Here is a 16225-nt window from a genome sequence, read left to right on the forward strand (position 1 = left end):
CCNNCNCNCCCTACGTCCCCTCGTCGGTTGCCTTCGGCGACGTCTCACGTCGCACGCCCGACTCCCCGACTTCCCTCCGTCGCGAGCGCGTCCGCAGCGTTCACGGCCGCGGTGCGCTGCGCTGCCACGTCCGGCTCGGCTCACCTCGGCTCGTTGCCGCTCGCTGTGACGACACGTTCGCCACCTGTCGATACCCTTCCGACTCCCCCCCCCCCCCCCCCCCTCCCTTGCCGATCCACTCTTTCCCTTCGCAGGCCGGCCTCGTCGCACCTCGCTGGCTCGTTTTCCCATCCTCTTCCTTCTTCGTATTGCGCCTCGCTCAGATCAGCCCGTCCCTCCCCCTCTTCTCCACCACCCGCTCTGACCCGTCTCGACGCGCCCGCCTTGACGATCCCCATGACGAAATGCAAGCCCGCCGCCTGATACTGCACGACCGCTGACGCCCACCGCCAGAGTGGCGTGATCCGGTCTCAGCTCGGATGGGAGATTGGAAGAAATGAGGCAGGCGGTCAGGGGCCATCGAGGTTGGTAGTGTGCGATACGATGCAGTGCAGGTGGTCGTCTAGATGCGAGACCGTTTGCGCTCGCGCTCGTCGGCGTGCGCGTCTCGTCGATCCCGCTCTCGCTCCCGGTGCCGATGATGCCGCGGCGAAGACGGCGAGGCCGCACGACGATGTCGCCGTCGCCGCCGCTCCTCCTCCTCCACGTCCTCGTCGTCGTCCTCATCTCGATGCCTGCGTCGTCTGCGCTCGTCATCCATCCCGTCCCGCCGCCTCTCGCCGTCGTATCCACGGTGACGTGGCCGATCGTCGCGATGTCGCCTTCTACCGTCGTCGCCGTCGCCGTCGTCGTCGTCGTACTCGCGTCTCGGCCTTCTTGCGCCCCGTGGAGAACGCGAGCGAGAGCGAGAGCGAGGTCGCGACCGCTCTTTCGGCCTTTGATCGTCGTGTCGGTCAGACCTGTGGCGATCGCGATCGCGGTCGCGGCTTCTGCTCCTGCTTCTGCTCCGCCTCGATGCGCCTCTCTGCTCTGGACCGTCCCTCGTTGGCCTCCCAACGCGCATCTCGTCTCTCCGCTGCCGCACTGCGAGCGGTGCACTGTTCGCGCCGGTGCCAGTGCTCCTGAGACCGGCTCGTTCGCCGCCGTCGCCGCCGCCTCCACCAAGAAGCACGGGGCAGTCCCGCTTGAGGTGTCCCTCGGCGCCGCAGTGGAAGCATCCGCCGCCTCCTCCTCCCGCCGAGCCGTTTCCCAGGGCGGGGGAGCGCTGCGCGAGGCGCGACGTGTCCTCGTTGGCGAGGTGCGTCCACTTGGACCGCTTGGCCTGGCCGTAGTTGCGGACCTGCATGATCTTGGGCAGCTTGGTCTTGTCGATGGCTTCCGACTCGGTCGGCGCCGAATAGTCGCGTTTGAGGATGTCCATGTCCTGTTCGCAGGGCGGAAGCAGCACATCCATGTTGTCAGTCTCAGGGCCTCTGCAAGATGCAGAGGAGCAGCACCGACTGCTTCTGCCTTCTGCCGGCAGCTCACCTGGAAGAAGCCACCCTTGTGGTAGTAGCGCTGCATGAAGCCCTGCTGGCCCCTTTTCTTGTCCTCGCGGCTCTTTTGGGCGCGCTCCATGTCCTCCTTGAGCCGCTCCTCTTCGGGCATCTCGCGCCTCCGCTCGATCTCGTCCTTTTCCCGGCGCTTCTCTTCGAGCGCCTCACGGTCGCGCTTGATGCGCTCCAGCTCGCGGATGCGCCACGCCTGGAACTCGGCGTCCGGGTCCTTGCCGTCGGTGTCGTCGAGGTCCGGCTTAGTTTCCTGATGCTCCTTTTCCGCCAGCTCGGCGCGAATGCGAGCCGCAGCTAGCGCGTGCGACTCTTGCCGCCGAGCCAGGAGCGCCGCTTCGGCTGCTGCCGCGCTGGCGTCTGATGTCGTAGCGGTGCCAGGCGCCGCCGTCGGAGCAGCGGGGTCCGTCCCGGGTGCAGATGCCTGGGCCTCTCGTTGCCGTCTGGAGTGTGGAGGACGGGAGACGAGGTTGACGGAGAAGAGAAGGCTTTGGAATGAGCGCAGTTCCCATCACGGATGCATGCCGCCGAAACATGATGCTGTACTCACTTGGATACGAAAACGGGCTTCAGCATGGGCTTGACCTCCTCCTCCTCCTCCTCTTCTTCGCTGCTCTCGCCTTCTTCGCTGTCGCTTTCGTACTCTCCGCTGCTGCTCTCTTGCTTGACCTGCGGCTCCGACTTTCCCGGTGCGCGAAAGACGGGTCGCGGGGGTGGCTCGTCCTGCTCGCTGTCGGTCTCGTACTCGCTGCTGTCCGTGCCTTGGCCAGGCTGCGCGGATTTGAGCGAGAGATCGACCTTCCTCGTCGTCGTGGACGGGCCGAAGGAAGTGACGGCGACGCCCTGGCCCAGGGTATTGGAGGCTCCTGCTGCCGTGGCGGCGGCGGCGGCGGCGGAGGCATCTGCGTGGTCCTGCTCGTCGTAGTCGGAATCCGAGAGGTCGGCGGGGTCGACGCCCGCGACGGGGGCCTTGCCCGGTCGGTAGCGCGTCGCAGCGCGGGCGACGCGGTGTCCGCCTGCGCCGGCTGCGGCGGGACGAGGTGGTGGAGGCGCCATGTTTGAGGTGCAGGCCGCCGTCGGCGCGGGCGAGGCAGCAAGTCGGTCGGGGAGCGAGGTGCGGTCGGGGCGAGCGGTTGTTGGTGGTCTGCGGTCAGGAAGGCAGCCCGAGAAAGAGGGTCGCGGCCGCGGCCTGGCGTCACCTGCCTGCCTGCCTGCTCCACTTTCCAAGGCTTGGTCTCGGACCCGCTTCCGAGGCCCCCCTTGTTGGCCTGGCCCACAACCTGCCTGGCCGCGTGCAAACCAGCTGGCTGCAGGCGTGCATCTGCTGCTTCGATTTCGGCCTCGGCTTGGGCACCGCCCACGCCCGCACGCCTGGTCGGCTGGTTTCCAAAAGGACGGCCGCCTTCCGACATCCTGGCGAGCATATCGAAGCGTCGGCGGGCGACCATATGGCCGCTTCGACGCCCAGCCAGGCTGCAAAGCACCGCAACGCACCGCACCGCACCGCCAGCCGCCGGCTTCCACCGAAGAGGCAGGCAGGGGCATGCCAGCCAGCGAGAGAGTCACATGCACCGCTCGACGGCGTCTCGAGCTGCGTGCGTACAGAGGTAACGGGCCTGCTGCTTCTTCTCCTGGAACCGGCAGCGACGTGACCTGATTCGCTCGGGCTTGGCTTGGCCCTCCTTGCCGGTCCCAAGCAGTTTCTCGGCATGCCCCGTCCTGTCCTGTCCTGCCCTGTCCTGTCCTTCGCCCCTCTCTGTTGCCTCACGGTCAAAGAGAGGGCCCCCATTTCTCTGTTCCCGTCGTCGCTCGACACCTCTCGACCACCATCCTCACCTCTCCGCTCCCATCTCTTGAAGCCGTGCGGCTGTCAGTCGCCATGTCGCTCGCTACGCGCATCTACCTCTGGCTGGGCGTGCCGCGCCCCTTTGACGCGCAGCACCGCTACGTGACCTCGTACCTCCTGCCTCCCTTCTACCTCTTCCTCTGGCGCGCCACCGTCGGCCTCTACGCCCTCTTTGCCTGCATCTACACCGCCGCCCGCGATGGCGGCAGCACCTTTAGCTACTTCACCAACATGTGCTACTTTGGCCTCGCCGGCTACTTCCTCGCCAGCGCCGCGCACACCCTCTCGTTCTGGCTGAGCTTACGGCGATGGCAGCGAAGCCGCTCCTCGTCGTCGTCTTCGTCGTCGCCGTCGTCGGACTCGTCGATGGCTGCGGCAGAGTACGACGAGAAAAAGGCCGGAACCGTCTCGTCGCACGGCGCCGAAGAGGCCGGCGAGGCCCCGCCACGCTCGTCTGCCTCGTACCCGCGCTCCTGGCTTGACTCGTTCCCGCGTCCCCTCCAGGCAGCCCATGCGCTGCTGGTGAGCACCCTGACGACCTACCCGCTCATCGTCACCATCGTGTACTGGCTGCTGCTCGGCAACGGCACCAGCTTCCGCACGGCCTACACGTCCTACTCCAACATGTCCAAGCACGCCCTCAACCTCGCCGTCGCCGTGACCGACGCCGTCATCCTCAGCCGCGCTCCCATGCGGCCTTGGTGGCACCTCCTCGCCGTCGTCGTCATGATCGCGTCCTACATCGGCGTCGCCTACATCACCCAGTGAGTCGATCCGAGCGGCGGTCCGAGGGTGGGAGTGTACGCTGACTGGGCTGACCCTCGACCGTCGCCCGCTTCGCCCTGCCTGCCACCGCCGTTTGTAGCGCGACCCAGGGCTTCTACACGTACGACTTCCTGGACCTGTCCAAGCACAGCTCCGGCGTCGTGGCCGCCTACGTACGTCCCAAGTCTCCCAGGGTCGATGCTCTTTTGTTCCCCCTTCGCGACCTGACCTCTCATGTCCGTCCGCTCGTCCCGTTTCGTCTCCCGGCAGATCATCGGCATCGGCGTCGGCACCGTCGTGTCGTTCATGATCGGCCAGCTGCTCATCTTCCTGCGCGAGTGGGTCGCGGCGCGCATCCAGAAGAGCGGCGGCTGGGGATCCGCCCGCGTCGCCGGCGTCGTCGACGACGCCTTTGTGCCCACGCCCCGCGGACCGGGACCCGAGGGCGAGGGCGGAAAGAGGACCGAGGAGTCTCAGTGGCGCGGTCGCTGGCCCGCTTCGGCCGCCGAGTAGCGGTTGGCTGATGCTGCGCTGCATGGCCGGAAAGGATGCCGAGGTCGGCCTTGGGAAGCAGTACTCTGGAAAGCACCGGGAGAGGGTGACGATGGCGCGGCGTCGAGTCGTCCACCGGATTGGTTGTATACCCCTCATTCTTTTGTCGCTCGTTTTGGAGACACCACTCTCGCCGGACGGCCCTCTTGTCATGGAATCCACCACGGACTCATCTTCATCATTGCTCTGCGCGCGGGGAGAGAGGGAGAGAGGGAGAGAGAGAGAGAGGCGCGACTGGCAAGGCCATCGATCAGGCCCGTTTGGCAAAGTCGACCTGCAACGTCGTGTCGGGCGAGAGCTTGAAGCCCTGCATCGCCGACCGGGCGCTCGATGCCTGCTCGGTCGAGGCAAACGTGACAAAGGCGTGGTGCGTCGGCTTGCTCTGCAGCATGACGCTCTCGAACCCGGCGTGTCTGTGCGGCCGGATGGGTGGGCGTGCAGGAACAGGCAGCGAAAGAGAAGCTTCAGACGACGCTCGTTCAAGGGCCAAAGGCGGATGCGCTCGGCGCGCACGCGCGCGCTGTCGACTCACTGCTGGAAGAGGACACCGAGCTGCTCCTCGGACGTCTCTGCCGGCAGATCCGAGCAGAGCAGGATGGGATTCGCAACGTCGCCGGGCAGAGACTGCGGTGGCGAGTTGGGGTCAAATGTGGCGGGGGCAGGGGCGGGTTGTGGGCCTTCGTCTTCGTTGTCGGACTCTCCGCCAATCTCCATGGCGTCTGCAACGGCGTGCGGTGCAACAAGAGGATGAGAAGCGAGAAGCGAGATTCAGCTGATGCGCTGGGCTTCGCCAGCGTCAATGCTGCGACAGACTCACCACCATCGTCTTCGTCCTCGTCGCCGCCCCGCCTGACTTTCTTGGGTCCCTCTCCGTCTTCGTCGTCGTCGTCGCTCGCCACGCCCGCCTCCTCCCTAGCCCTCTTCTTCTCCCTCCCCTGGGCCTCCGCCTGGGCCCTCGAGATCGTCACCTTGCCCTGCTGCCCTTGCTGCCCGGCACCCGTTCCGCTCTGGGCGGCGAGCCTGTTTTTGCTGTTGGCGAGCTCCTGGTCAAAGAGGGCCTCGGGCCCGAGCTCCTGGACGAGCGTGGCCTTGGACTTGGTCCGGGCGTACTCGATCGAGAGCGGCTTGTCATAGAACTCGAAGCCGCTCAGGCCCCGCATCGCCGCCGTCGAGGCCGTTAGGTCCTTGAACACGACAAACGCCTGCCCGCGCATCCCGTCGGCCCGCGTGGCCACAATGTCGAGAAGCTTGCCGTACGTCGAAAAGAGCGACGTCAGCTGCCGCCGCAGCTCTACAGCGTCGTAAAAAGAGGGAAATCAAGCGACAGGAAGCGGTCCGTCAGGTAATCGTGCACAGGACGAGCGACCCTAGGAGGATCCCCAGAGCAACGGCAACGTACCTGGCTTCTTGACCTTGGTGTTGATGTTCTTGACGAACAGCGTCGTGTTGGGCGGAATCGCAGGCATCCTGTGCAACCTCCTTGTCCTGTCCCTGGCTGTGCCTATGAGGCTCTGCTGTATCTGCTGTTGTCGGAGAGGGTACAAGTCGGGTCGCAGGGGACTGGCGAGATGGAAGAACGGTGATGGGGTCGGAAGGATGAGAAGGAAGACGGGCAAAAGTCGAGACGGTGCGAAGAGCTGCCCGCCGCCGCCGGCCTGCCTCTCTGCCTCTGTGCCGCGCCCCAGCGCGTTGGAGGGGTGGAGGGCGCGCCCGATCCCACCTAGCTTGCCCGATGCGCTGCCATCGTCCTCATCCTGGCACCGCTCGCAGACACCATCATCTAGAGCCACCTTGGAAACGGTTCGACGAGTCGATCAATCATGCTCGAACAGCTGACGGAGGACAGGGGAGCCACTCTCATATCCGACCGCTGAAAGACGAGAGCCAGGCAACGACCCTGGCGAGGTGTGCCCGGGCGAGAGGCAGAGGCAGTGGGTGGTGTCTGCCAGGCCTGGCCCTCGCGACAGAGAACCTCGAATCCTGCCTGCATTCGATGGCTCAACGTGGCCACCTTTGACATTCCCATCTGCCACACTACTACCAAGCCTGCTCTACTTCTCGTCGGGGACGAGGCGGATATCGAAGCACAGCTGGCGATCCACGCCAAAGTCCTTTGCCTCCTGGGTCCTCGGCTCGACAAAGTCGACGGTGAGGTCCGACTTGTCGGCAAAGACGGCATCGGCGCCGAGGTACTTGCACTGTCGGTCAAAGATCTGCAGCGGCGATCCGGGAGGGAAGGCAGGGAGGAGGGACGACGGTCAGCGACGGTGCCTGGGCAGAGGCGCGGCGTTCGCACGATGGCACTCTACTGACCTGGGTGACGAGCTGCTTGTGGCCCGGCGCGTCGATGAGGAAGTGGATGTGTGCGGGTCGCATCGGGCTCCGGTCGAGCAGCTTGAGGATGTCGCCGGCGCCGCCGTCGTAGGGGATCGGGTAGGCGGTGGGGACGAGGCAGCGGAACGAGTACCTGCCGTCGGCTGCGGTGTTGAAGCGGCCGCGGTAGTTGTAGTCGGGCTGGTCGGGGTCCTGCTGCTCGTAGAAGCCGTTGGGGCCCGTGTGCCACACGTCGATCCGGGCGTTGTCGATGGGCCGACCGGTCTTGGCCGAGGTGACGGTGCCGTAGAGGTAGCAGGTAAGCCCCTTGTTGCCGTCCTGCGACTTGATCGAGTGGTCGAGGACAATGTCGGCGCCCATCGGGTACTCTGGCGCGTTCTCGCGGTAGAATGGCCCGAGGATGGCCGAGACGGTGGCTTTGCTGCTCTCCTCGGCGCCGTCGGTCGAAGAGGCGGTGCCAGTCTGCTTCAAGGCGCGCTCGTGGGAGAGGGTGTCGACGAGCGACTCGACGCCGAGGATGTCGGAGATGAGGATCATCTCATCGCGCTTCTCGTCGCTCATCTTGCCCGAGCGGTTGAGGAGCTCGCAGGCGGCCAGCCACTCGGCGTTGGTGAGCTCGACCTCGTTGATAAAGGCGTGCAGGTGCTTCATCAGGCTGTCGAGGACCTGCTTGCCGCGCGGGTGCGCCTTGGGCCCGCTGACACCTTGGCAGGCCGACGTGTAGGCTGCCAGCGTGTCGGCGTCGAGGAGCGGATTGGCCGCGGCGGCAGCGGCGGCCGAGGACGATGAGGATGACGAGGTCATGGAACAACGATCTCTGGAGGGTTCGGGAGGGCGACGAGCGGTAGTGTGAGGCGGGCCGGGGGCGGTGATGGTGTTGTCCAAGGTGGAAGGACGGGAAGGACGAGGTTGGCGAGGAGAGGCGCCCTTTTATCCCCGGAGGCCGTCCGGAGGGCAGCGCCAGGGAATCTGGGCACAATGCGACTCCTAGCCTGCCGTTAACGCCGATCATCCTCCTAGAGCCTCATCGTAGCGGGACCACGGCTGTCTGTCGCAGAGGTCGATCGTACCATGGATCGATGCGAGAGCCTTGGTTCGCCACTCTATTGTCCTCGAGGCCGAGATGCGAGGCGGGGGGCGGTGGTGGCATCCGTTCCGACATTTGCGGCTGGCCTCTTTCCCCGCACTTGGAACCACGCTCGGGCCATCGTGACCGCAACTGCACCGAGCGTACGCACCCTCGGCGGAAGCGACGGAGATAGGCCAGGCAAGGCGGGCAGGCTTCGGCAAGCAACCGCGCTGGTCCCGAACACCTTGCTTTGCTTGCTCGCCGGCTTGTTTCTCTGCTGACTGGCGACTCACTTCGCGCTGGGTCGCCTGGCCGGCTGCGAAGGCCGTTGCTGACCCTCCGGTGCTCGCCCTCGTCACTAACACCACCACCACCACCACCACCACCGCCGCCGCCTCCGCCGCCATCCCTCGCGCAGCCCCTCTGCCAGCAATGCCGCTCTGCACCCTCCATCTGGTCCGCCTCGACAGTGGCACCACCATCCGAGGCTTCCTGATCCAGCTGCTTCGCCACGCCTCGTCCTCCGAGGCCGGCCAAGGGTTCAGAGTGGTGACGGCCTCGCAGGTCCGCCATCCCGTCGTTCTCGCGACTCGACTCGACTCGACGCTGCTCAACTCGACCATGTGGGACCTCGTCGTCCTCCTTGCCCCGATCCCATCGACCTCGACCTCGACCTCGACCTCGGCACCGCCACCGACCACCTTCCCCGCAGCGCTCGAGGAGCAGCTCGCGGCGCACTACACGGTCGTCACGGGCGTCCCCTCAAAGCTGGTCGACGGCTACTCGGAGACGACGCGCCGCCTCAACGCCGCGCAGTCGCCGCCGCTCACCGCGCTCGGCTCGCCTCCCTCGACGACGCCGCCGAGCCGCTCCACCGCGACCGAGAAGACGGTGAGCTCGTCGCAGAACCTTGAGCTTTCCCCTACGCTCCTCGACTTCGCCTACCGCCTTCGACAGCACCTCGGCCACGCCGGCAGCGTCACCATGCTCAACCTCATGCACTTCCACTCGACCCCTGGCGCCATGGAGAGCTACCACCGCTACGGCCAGGGCTTCGCCACCGTCGGCGGCTCAAAGGGCGGTAACGCCAAGATCGTCGGCGTCGTCGTCCCGCCGCCCGCGCAGTCGTCGTACGACTCCCGCGGCGATCGCCAGAGGGCCAAGCAGGACTGGTGGAACGAGTGCAGCCTCGTCCACTACCCCTCGATCGACCACTTCTGCGACATGGCGGCCGACCCAGAGTACCAGCGGATCAACGCAGAGCATCGCCTAGGAGTGAGTCGATGGCGAGGAAGGCGAGCAGTGTGTGCGTGTGCAGATTCGTGTTGCTGAATGCGTCCGTCGTTCGCTCGCCCGGTCTATCTGCTGCTTTCCACGCCGCCACCGCCGCTGCAGGCGCTGAGGGATACGACGCTTATCTGCACGACCGAGATCGACCTCGAGGCCCTTGCCGGCGACTCGGCGTCGTCGACGTTGTAGTCTAGCGTAGCCAAGCGTAGCCTAATAACGACGCCGCCGCCCGATGACTAAGACTGCACCGTGACGGCCTGGGCCTCCCTCTTGCGCTCCCGCCGCTGCGCCAGGCCCCGCAGGCCCCAGCTCACGTTTTCGTACACGACAAAGGTGACGCACGTGCCGGGCAGGATGCGCACCAGGTTGGGCACCAGGCCCTTGTAGAACGCCCGCAGCCCTTCCTGCGTATAGGTGAGCCGGATGCACGTCGGGATGTTGGGGTAGATGTGCGACGTGGCGTGGTTCTGTGGCGACGTTCGAGAAAAAGAGGCAGGGAGAAAGGGAGAGGCGGTTAGCTACCAGCCCGTATCGAACGACGCGGTGTCCTCCGGGAAGCACGCACCTGGATGCGAGACCGGATGACCTGGTAGGGATAGGTCAGCAGGATGGCGGCCACCTTGGACGTCCCGGACATGACAATGTACTCGATGTTGCTCTGGAGCGCAGGCGAGGACGACGACGACCGAGAGAGCGAGTGCGTGTATGTGTTTCAGCGGCCACTGTCGGCCTGGATGCCTACCGTGTCGCCGCCGACGACTCACCAGCATGATCTTGTCCCCGTCGGCCCTTGCACCGCCAGCGCCAGCGCCGCCGCCCGCCGAGCGCATCTTGCGCAGCGCCACCGTGGTCCGCCACTTTTTCAGCTCTTCGTAGGCCATGAACTGGATGGCGCCGTTGCTGACGCCAAACAGCGCCAGCCCGGCGCCCTTGTACAGCCCGCGTATCCCCTCGTTGCGGGCAATCGAGGTGAGGCCGTGCCACAGGCCCCGGTAGACTTCGGGCGCGGCCCTGCCGCCGTCGGTCGCCGCCGACGTGGTCGCGTTTGCAAGGCTGCTGGCGGGCGTGGTAAACATGCGCGTCTTGACGACCCAGATGGGGTTGGTCATGAGGGCGGTGACTGCGCCGCTCTCGCTGGCGGCAAGGAGGTGCTGCCCGGCCGAAAGCTGCTGCTTCTGGCCGTCGCTGTCGAGCCCTGTGGGCAGGTCACCGGCCATGTAGTCCTTGATCATGGTGTACCAAAGGAAATAGAGGCCCCAGCTGGCCGAATTGCCGACGACATTGGGGCTGAGGCCGCGGTAGAGGCCCTTCCAGCCGTCGGTGCGCACAATATCGTTGAGCGCAGAGATCATGTCGTGGCCCACCTTGCCGCCGAGCGCATAGTAGCGCCATCCCTTGGCGGTGCGGGCGCCACCTGCGAGTGTGGCCTGTGACGGCGTTGCGCCCGGAAGCGCCCTCTCCTTGCCCTTGACGCTGGCGCCGGCGACATCCGAAGCGCGGAAGCGGAGGCTGCGGGGCTTTGTGGTGTCGACCTGGAACTTGGTCTTGATGAGGTCGAGCGGGTTCATGCAGACGGTAGCGGCCGCGCCCGCGGCTATCCCCGCGAATGCGTGGTCGATGGCATGGGTTGGGAAAAAGGGGGGCGTGGTTGGAGCGTTTGATGTCGACGCCGACGACGTAGACGACGAGGACGCCGACATCGCTTTCGGCGACCCTGACCCGGACGACGACGACGACGATGACGACGCTGCTGCTAATGGCGAGGTGGCCGAGGACGACGAGGCAAAGGCCGAGGTGACGGCGTTGTCCGGCGTCGAGATGGAAGGCTGATCGTCGGGCGGCGCCGGCGTGGGAGTGACGAGCGAGCTGGCAGGACGGCCACTCATGTCTGCAAGGATCGCACCGGGAGGCTGTCTCGTTGGCGATGGGGACAGCTGCTGCTGGCGTCGGGCAGGCGTTGAACAGTCGAGCGAGGATGGGATGGTGGAGGTACGATGGACGAGCAGGCCAGACGGCTTGCCACAGCACTTTGGGCTCTCTGACCGTGTTCGGGCGGTGGGGCCTGGAAGAAAGTCAGCAGAGCAGATGGAGCCACAGCCAAGCCAGCAGGGCCAGCAGGGCCAGCAGGGCCGTATCAGCCGAAATTCGCCCGAGTGCCGAGGCCCGGCAGGCCACCCATGCTAGCAGCCCGCAGCTGCCAGCTCCACTTGGCTGCCGCGGGGCAAAGAGGTCGGTCATCCTGCCTGCCCATTTCGCGCCCGACCGACGCTGTTGGCCGGATGGCAGGCCAGCCTCGGGCCAGCCGATGCGTACGTGGCACAGCTAGGGTTGATCAACAAAGCTGCTGTCGAGCAAGCTCAGGCAGGATCCCGACGAATGGATGGCGCCATGATGGGCTGGCCTTCCGTTGAGGCGGCCGCATGGGCGAGCGGGGTCAGGCTACGGAGGAGCAGCGGCCTGGTGACGTTGCGAAGGAAGCAGCGGCAGCAGCCTGGGCGGTCGCGCGGGCCGAGCGCGGGGGAAGGCTCGAGCCGTGAGGGCACGGAGCAGCGATCGCAGAACAGGCCCGCCTCAGAGCCAGCCGGGCGCCAGAGCCAGAGAGAGGCCCGCGGCATACGGCTTCGACCGGCCCATCCACGTTGGCCGTCGCCTGCTGGCCTGCCATCCACCCCATCCTGCCCCGCAACAGTGTAGTAGTCTGCTCGGCCGGCCACCGTATCTTCCACCACCCACCACCGTCGCCGTCGCCGCCTCATCGGATACCGGCACGCATCGATCCATCCATCCATCCGTCCGTCCATCCGCTCTTTCATCCCCTCTTGCTCTGCTTCGCTGCTTCCATCCGGCCTCGAGATCAATTTCGTCCTCGCACCGGCTCCTAGACCCTCCAGAGTCCGCCCCTCGAAACCCCGCGGGCCCCCCGAATCCCCTCTCCCTGCCGCCTTCGCCGCACCGGGACGAGCCGAGTTCGCCAACGATGCAGAGTCCAGCTCCTGCGGCGGGCTCAGGGCCGGCCTCGGCCCTCGCCCTCTCGCCCATCGAGCGCTCCGCCTTTGCCCACCTCTTCAACCTCGCAGACCCGGACCGCACCGGCATCGTCACCGGCGACGCCGCCGTCTCGTTCTTTGCCAAGTCCAAGCTGCCTCCCGCAACGCTCGGCCAGATCTGGGCCATCGCCGACAGCGCCAACAACGGCTTCCTCACCCCGCCCTCGTTCAGCACCGCCCTCCGCCTCATCGGCCATGCCCAGCGCGGCGAGACCGTGACCGAGGCGCTCGCAAAGCGGCCCGGCCCGCCTCCGACGCTCGAAGGAATCACCCTGCCCCTCAGCGCACAGCTGACCGGCGGCGCCCCCGCCGCGGGCGCAGCGGCAGCAGCACCGCCCCCCAACATGCCCGGCGTCATCGAGATCAAGCCCGAGGACCGCGCCCGCTACACGCGCATCTTTGCAAGCTCCGGTCCCCAGGGCGGACTCATCGACGGCGAAAAGGCCAAGGAGATCTTTGTCAAGTCCAAGCTGCCCTTTGACAAGCTCGGCGCCATCTGGAACCTCGCAGACACCCAGGCCAGGGGCGCCCTCGACCTCACCGACTTCATCATCGGCATGCACTTCATCCAGAACACCATGAACGGCTCTCTCAACTCGATCCCCGCAGCGCTGCCCCCGGGCCTCTACGAGCAGGCAAAGGGCTCGGCGTCGCGCATTGGCGGCGGCGGCTTCTCTGGCGTACCCCTGGCCGCGCAGATGACGGGCGGATCCGCCTCGGGCGCCATCCCGCGCCAGTTTACGGGCCAGCCACCGCTCTCGGGCTCGGCCTCGCGTACCTTTTCGCCCGCCCCTCATCCTCCTGCCGCCGCCGCCGCCGGCATGTCGGCCTTCCAGTCGCCCCAGACCACGGGCGTCGACGCTTCCCGGTGGGACGTGACGCCCGAGGAGAAGCTGCGCTCCGACCGCTTCTTTGACGGCCTCGATGTCGAGAAAAAGGGCGAGCTCGAGGGTGCGGCCGTGGTGCCCTTCTTCATGCAGAGCAAGCTGACCGAAGCCTCGCTGGCCCACATCTGGTGAGTCGTCCGCGGTCATCCGAGACCGCGCCCCGATGCCGGGATCCCCATCGCTGACGCTCCGAGCTTGTGCCTCTCTGCCCTCGTGCCTCTTGCAGGGACCTCTCGGACGTCACCCAGACGGGCACGCTCTCCAAGGACGAGTTCGCTGTCGCCATGCACCTCATCAACCAGCAGCTTGCCGGCAAGGAGCTGCCGCAGGAGCTGCCGCAGACCCTCATCCCGCCCAGCATGCGCACCATGAGCCTGCCGCAGGCCGTCAACCCGCAGCAGACGGACACGCAAAAGGACCTCTTCTCGCTCATGGACGACGACCCGCCGCCGCCCGCCGTGCCCGCGACCTCGGCGTTCATTGCGCCCTCGTCCAACGCGCCCACCGTGGCCAATGTGGCTGCCGGCACCGCCGGTGCAGCCGCTTCCACGACTCAGCCGGCCAGCGCATCCGGCCCATTCGACGACGACTTCTTCGGCGGCGCCAGCTCCACGCCGTCGCAGGCCCCCGCGGCGGGTGCGGCGACGGCCCTCTCACCGACGGCGACTGGCGGCAGCTTCGGCGGCGGTGCCGCGGGCGTGCGTTCGCCTTCGCTGCAGACCCCGGGCACACCGAGCCGAGGCGCTGGCGGTCTCGGCGACCAGAGCGCCGAGTTCGGCAACAAGTCGATCCAGCTCCAGAGCACGCAAAAGGCGGTCGCCGACCTGCAGGCCAAGCGGAGCGGGCTCGAGACCGCGGTGACGACCAACGCGGCCAGCCTGGCCGAGCTCGAGACGCGCCTGTCGACGGTGCGGAGCCAGCACGAGTCCGAGTCGAAGCTGGTCAAGGATCTCGAGGCGCGACGCAACGCGCAGAGCGAGGAGCTGCGCAAGCTGCGCGAGGACGTCATTCGCGAGGAGTCGGGCCTCAGCGCGCTCAAGGCGGAAAAGGACGAGCTGGAGCAGGCGGTGATGCACGACCGCGAAGACGTGCGCGACATGAAGAAGAAGATGGGCGAGATCCAGGTCGAGACCAAGGCGCTCAAGGAGACGCTCGAGAAGCTGCGCAAGGACGCGCGCCAGCAAAAGGGCCTCGTCGCCATCAGCAAGAAGCAGCTCGGCACCGCCGAGGCCGACCGCGAAAAGGTGCAGGCCGACATCGCCGCTGCCGAGCGAGGTGAGGGCCTGGCCGAGGAAGCGGCCACCCCGGCCGCCGTCGGCAACGCGCGAGATCTCGCGTCGCCCCGCTCCATCGCCTCGCCGGCTCTGCCCGCCGAGTCGGCGCTCAGTCCCGCGGCTAGCGTGCGCAGCACGAACCCATTCGACCGCTTCGGTCCCGCCGGTGCCGGGTCGTCGAGGCCCGAAAGCCCCGCCATGTCCATGTCGCAGCCGGCTCATTCCGGTCTCGATGCGGGCACGGCCGCGCTGGCCGGCGCGGGAGCTGGCGCTGCGCTCGGTGGGGCTGCCGCTGTCGGCATGGCCGCCACCAGCAGCGATGGAGGCAAGGGCAAAGACGATGATCCCTTTGCGGTCCAGAGGTCCGCCGGCGAGCAGCAGGCTTCGGCCACCGGCGCTCCGGGTGGCTTCGATGATGCGTTTGGCGTGCCCAATGACCCCGCCACCGCCACCGCCACCGCTCCTGCTGCCGGTGCCGCTGCGCACGCGGACTTTGACGACAACTTCGGCGACGACTTCGGCGCCTCGGCCGCTCCTGCGGCGACTACCGCGTCGGGCACGACCATTCCGGCCACGACGACGGCATTTGACGATGCCTTTGGCGACAACTTCGACGGCAACGACGCGGCCAAGGCCGGCCCCCAGGCTGGCGGCGAAGCAAAGGCAGGTGACGCTCCTGGTGCGAGCGCTGCCTCGACCTCCGACGGCTTTGGCAGCTCGTTCGCCCCCGCGTCAACGATTGCGACGCCCGGAGGAGCTGCTCCTGAGCCCGAGCACGCGCCTCAGTCCGACGAAGAAGACCACCAGCAGGCGCCTGGTGGACACCACGGCGGTGCCGAAGATGACAGCTCCGACGACGACAGCTCGGACGACGAGGATGGGCCGGAGGACGTGGGTGGCTACAAGCAGCCGACGGCTGGCGTCGGCGCCACCCCGATGACGGACACCACCGACGCTTCCGAGCGCTTCCCCGAGGTCAGCGCCACCGGCACGGACGATGACGCCGATGGCGAGTCTCCATTCGGCCGCGATGATGCCGCTCCCGCCACCGCAGCCGGCGATGAGGCAAGTCCCTCGATTCCTGGCGGCTTCGGAGCGTTTGGCGAGGCGGCCGAGGAGCCCACTGCCGCGGGCAAAGAGCGGTCCGCCTCGACCTCGGCGCCCGTCGACTCTTCGGCCGTCGGTGCCGGCGAGACTGCCAGCGTTGCCTCGATCGCGCCCGTCAGTCGCCAGGAGACTGGTGCCGGCGATGAGGGCGAGACCGTCGGAGCAGACCAGCAGAGCAGCTCGCTCTCCACCGGCCTGGGTGCTGGCGTTGGCGCCGGCGCTGGTGCTGCCGTCCTGACGGGACTCGGCGCGGGCGCTACCGTCGCTGCGACTGGATCGGGAGAGGCTCCCCCGCTGAGCCCCTCGGCCGAGGACGACGATGTGCCGCTCGGGCAGATTCTTTCGAAGCGCGCAGCAGCGACGGGCCCGACCGGCGCAGACGCCACCTCGACGGCATCGCAGCCCTCGCTGAGCCCGAGCAGCTCGATCAAGACACGTCGAGCCCCTCCGCCCGCGCCCGTGCGGCAGGCTTCGTCGCTCAGCTCAGCTCCAACCGTGCTGGCGGCC

At 67.1% G+C, this 16225-nt stretch overlaps 7 protein-coding genes across 7 annotated transcripts in view; 3 read left to right on the forward strand and 4 right to left on the reverse strand.

Annotated features, from left to right (window-relative positions):
- Positions 1-562: 562 nt before the first annotated feature.
- Positions 563-2603, reverse strand: PFL1_05162 (uncharacterized protein; the record flags this gene model as incomplete). The annotated part of the gene is made up of 3 exons (XM_007882692.1): positions 563-1423; positions 1528-1990; positions 2098-2603. 3 exons carry the CDS (start codon positions 2601-2603, stop codon positions 563-565), a joined length of 1830 nt encoding a protein of 609 aa, XP_007880883.1.
- Positions 2604-3426: 823 nt separating this feature from the next.
- On the forward strand, positions 3427-4671 carry PFL1_05163 (uncharacterized protein; the record flags this gene model as incomplete). The annotated part of the gene is made up of 3 exons (XM_007882693.1): positions 3427-4157; positions 4259-4331; positions 4429-4671. 3 exons carry the CDS (start codon positions 3427-3429, stop codon positions 4669-4671), a joined length of 1047 nt encoding a protein of 348 aa, XP_007880884.1.
- Positions 4672-4960: 289 nt separating this feature from the next.
- PFL1_05164 (uncharacterized protein) lies at positions 4961-6176 on the reverse strand (the record flags this gene model as incomplete). The annotated part of the gene is made up of 4 exons (XM_007882694.1): positions 4961-5123; positions 5243-5429; positions 5528-6001; positions 6110-6176. 4 exons carry the CDS (start codon positions 6174-6176, stop codon positions 4961-4963), a joined length of 891 nt encoding a protein of 296 aa, XP_007880885.1.
- Positions 6177-6761: 585 nt separating this feature from the next.
- PFL1_05165 (uncharacterized protein) lies at positions 6762-7848 on the reverse strand (the record flags this gene model as incomplete). The annotated part of the gene is made up of 2 exons (XM_007882695.1): positions 6762-6923; positions 7024-7848. The coding sequence occupies 2 exons, from the start codon at positions 7846-7848 to the stop codon at positions 6762-6764; spliced, it is 987 nt and encodes a 328-aa protein (XP_007880886.1).
- Positions 7849-8545: 697 nt separating this feature from the next.
- PFL1_05166 (uncharacterized protein) lies at positions 8546-9592 on the forward strand (the record flags this gene model as incomplete). The annotated part of the gene is made up of 2 exons (XM_007882696.1): positions 8546-9388; positions 9509-9592. The coding sequence occupies 2 exons, from the start codon at positions 8546-8548 to the stop codon at positions 9590-9592; spliced, it is 927 nt and encodes a 308-aa protein (XP_007880887.1).
- Positions 9593-9639: 47 nt separating this feature from the next.
- Positions 9640-11289, reverse strand: PFL1_05167 (uncharacterized protein; the record flags this gene model as incomplete). The annotated part of the gene is made up of 3 exons (XM_007882697.1): positions 9640-9870; positions 9969-10061; positions 10168-11289. The coding sequence occupies 3 exons, from the start codon at positions 11287-11289 to the stop codon at positions 9640-9642; spliced, it is 1446 nt and encodes a 481-aa protein (XP_007880888.1).
- A 1091-nt stretch (positions 11290-12380) lies between these two features.
- Positions 12381-16225, forward strand: part of PFL1_05168 (uncharacterized protein) — a gene marked incomplete at both ends in the record, with an annotated part of 4763 nt that continues 918 nt past the window's right edge. Inside the window, 2 exons of the mRNA XM_007882698.1 lie at positions 12381-13465; positions 13564-16154. Of these exons, the coding sequence (XP_007880889.1) occupies positions 12381-13465; positions 13564-16154 (3676 nt within the window). The remainder of the gene's footprint in view (positions 13466-13563; positions 16155-16225) is intronic.

The sequence above is a fragment of the Pseudozyma flocculosa genome, assembly GCF_000417875.1.
Source record: "Pseudozyma flocculosa PF-1 unplaced genomic scaffold scaffold00018, whole genome shotgun sequence".
NCBI classification, from domain to species: Eukaryota; Fungi; Basidiomycota; class Ustilaginomycetes; order Ustilaginales; family Ustilaginaceae; genus Pseudozyma; species Pseudozyma flocculosa.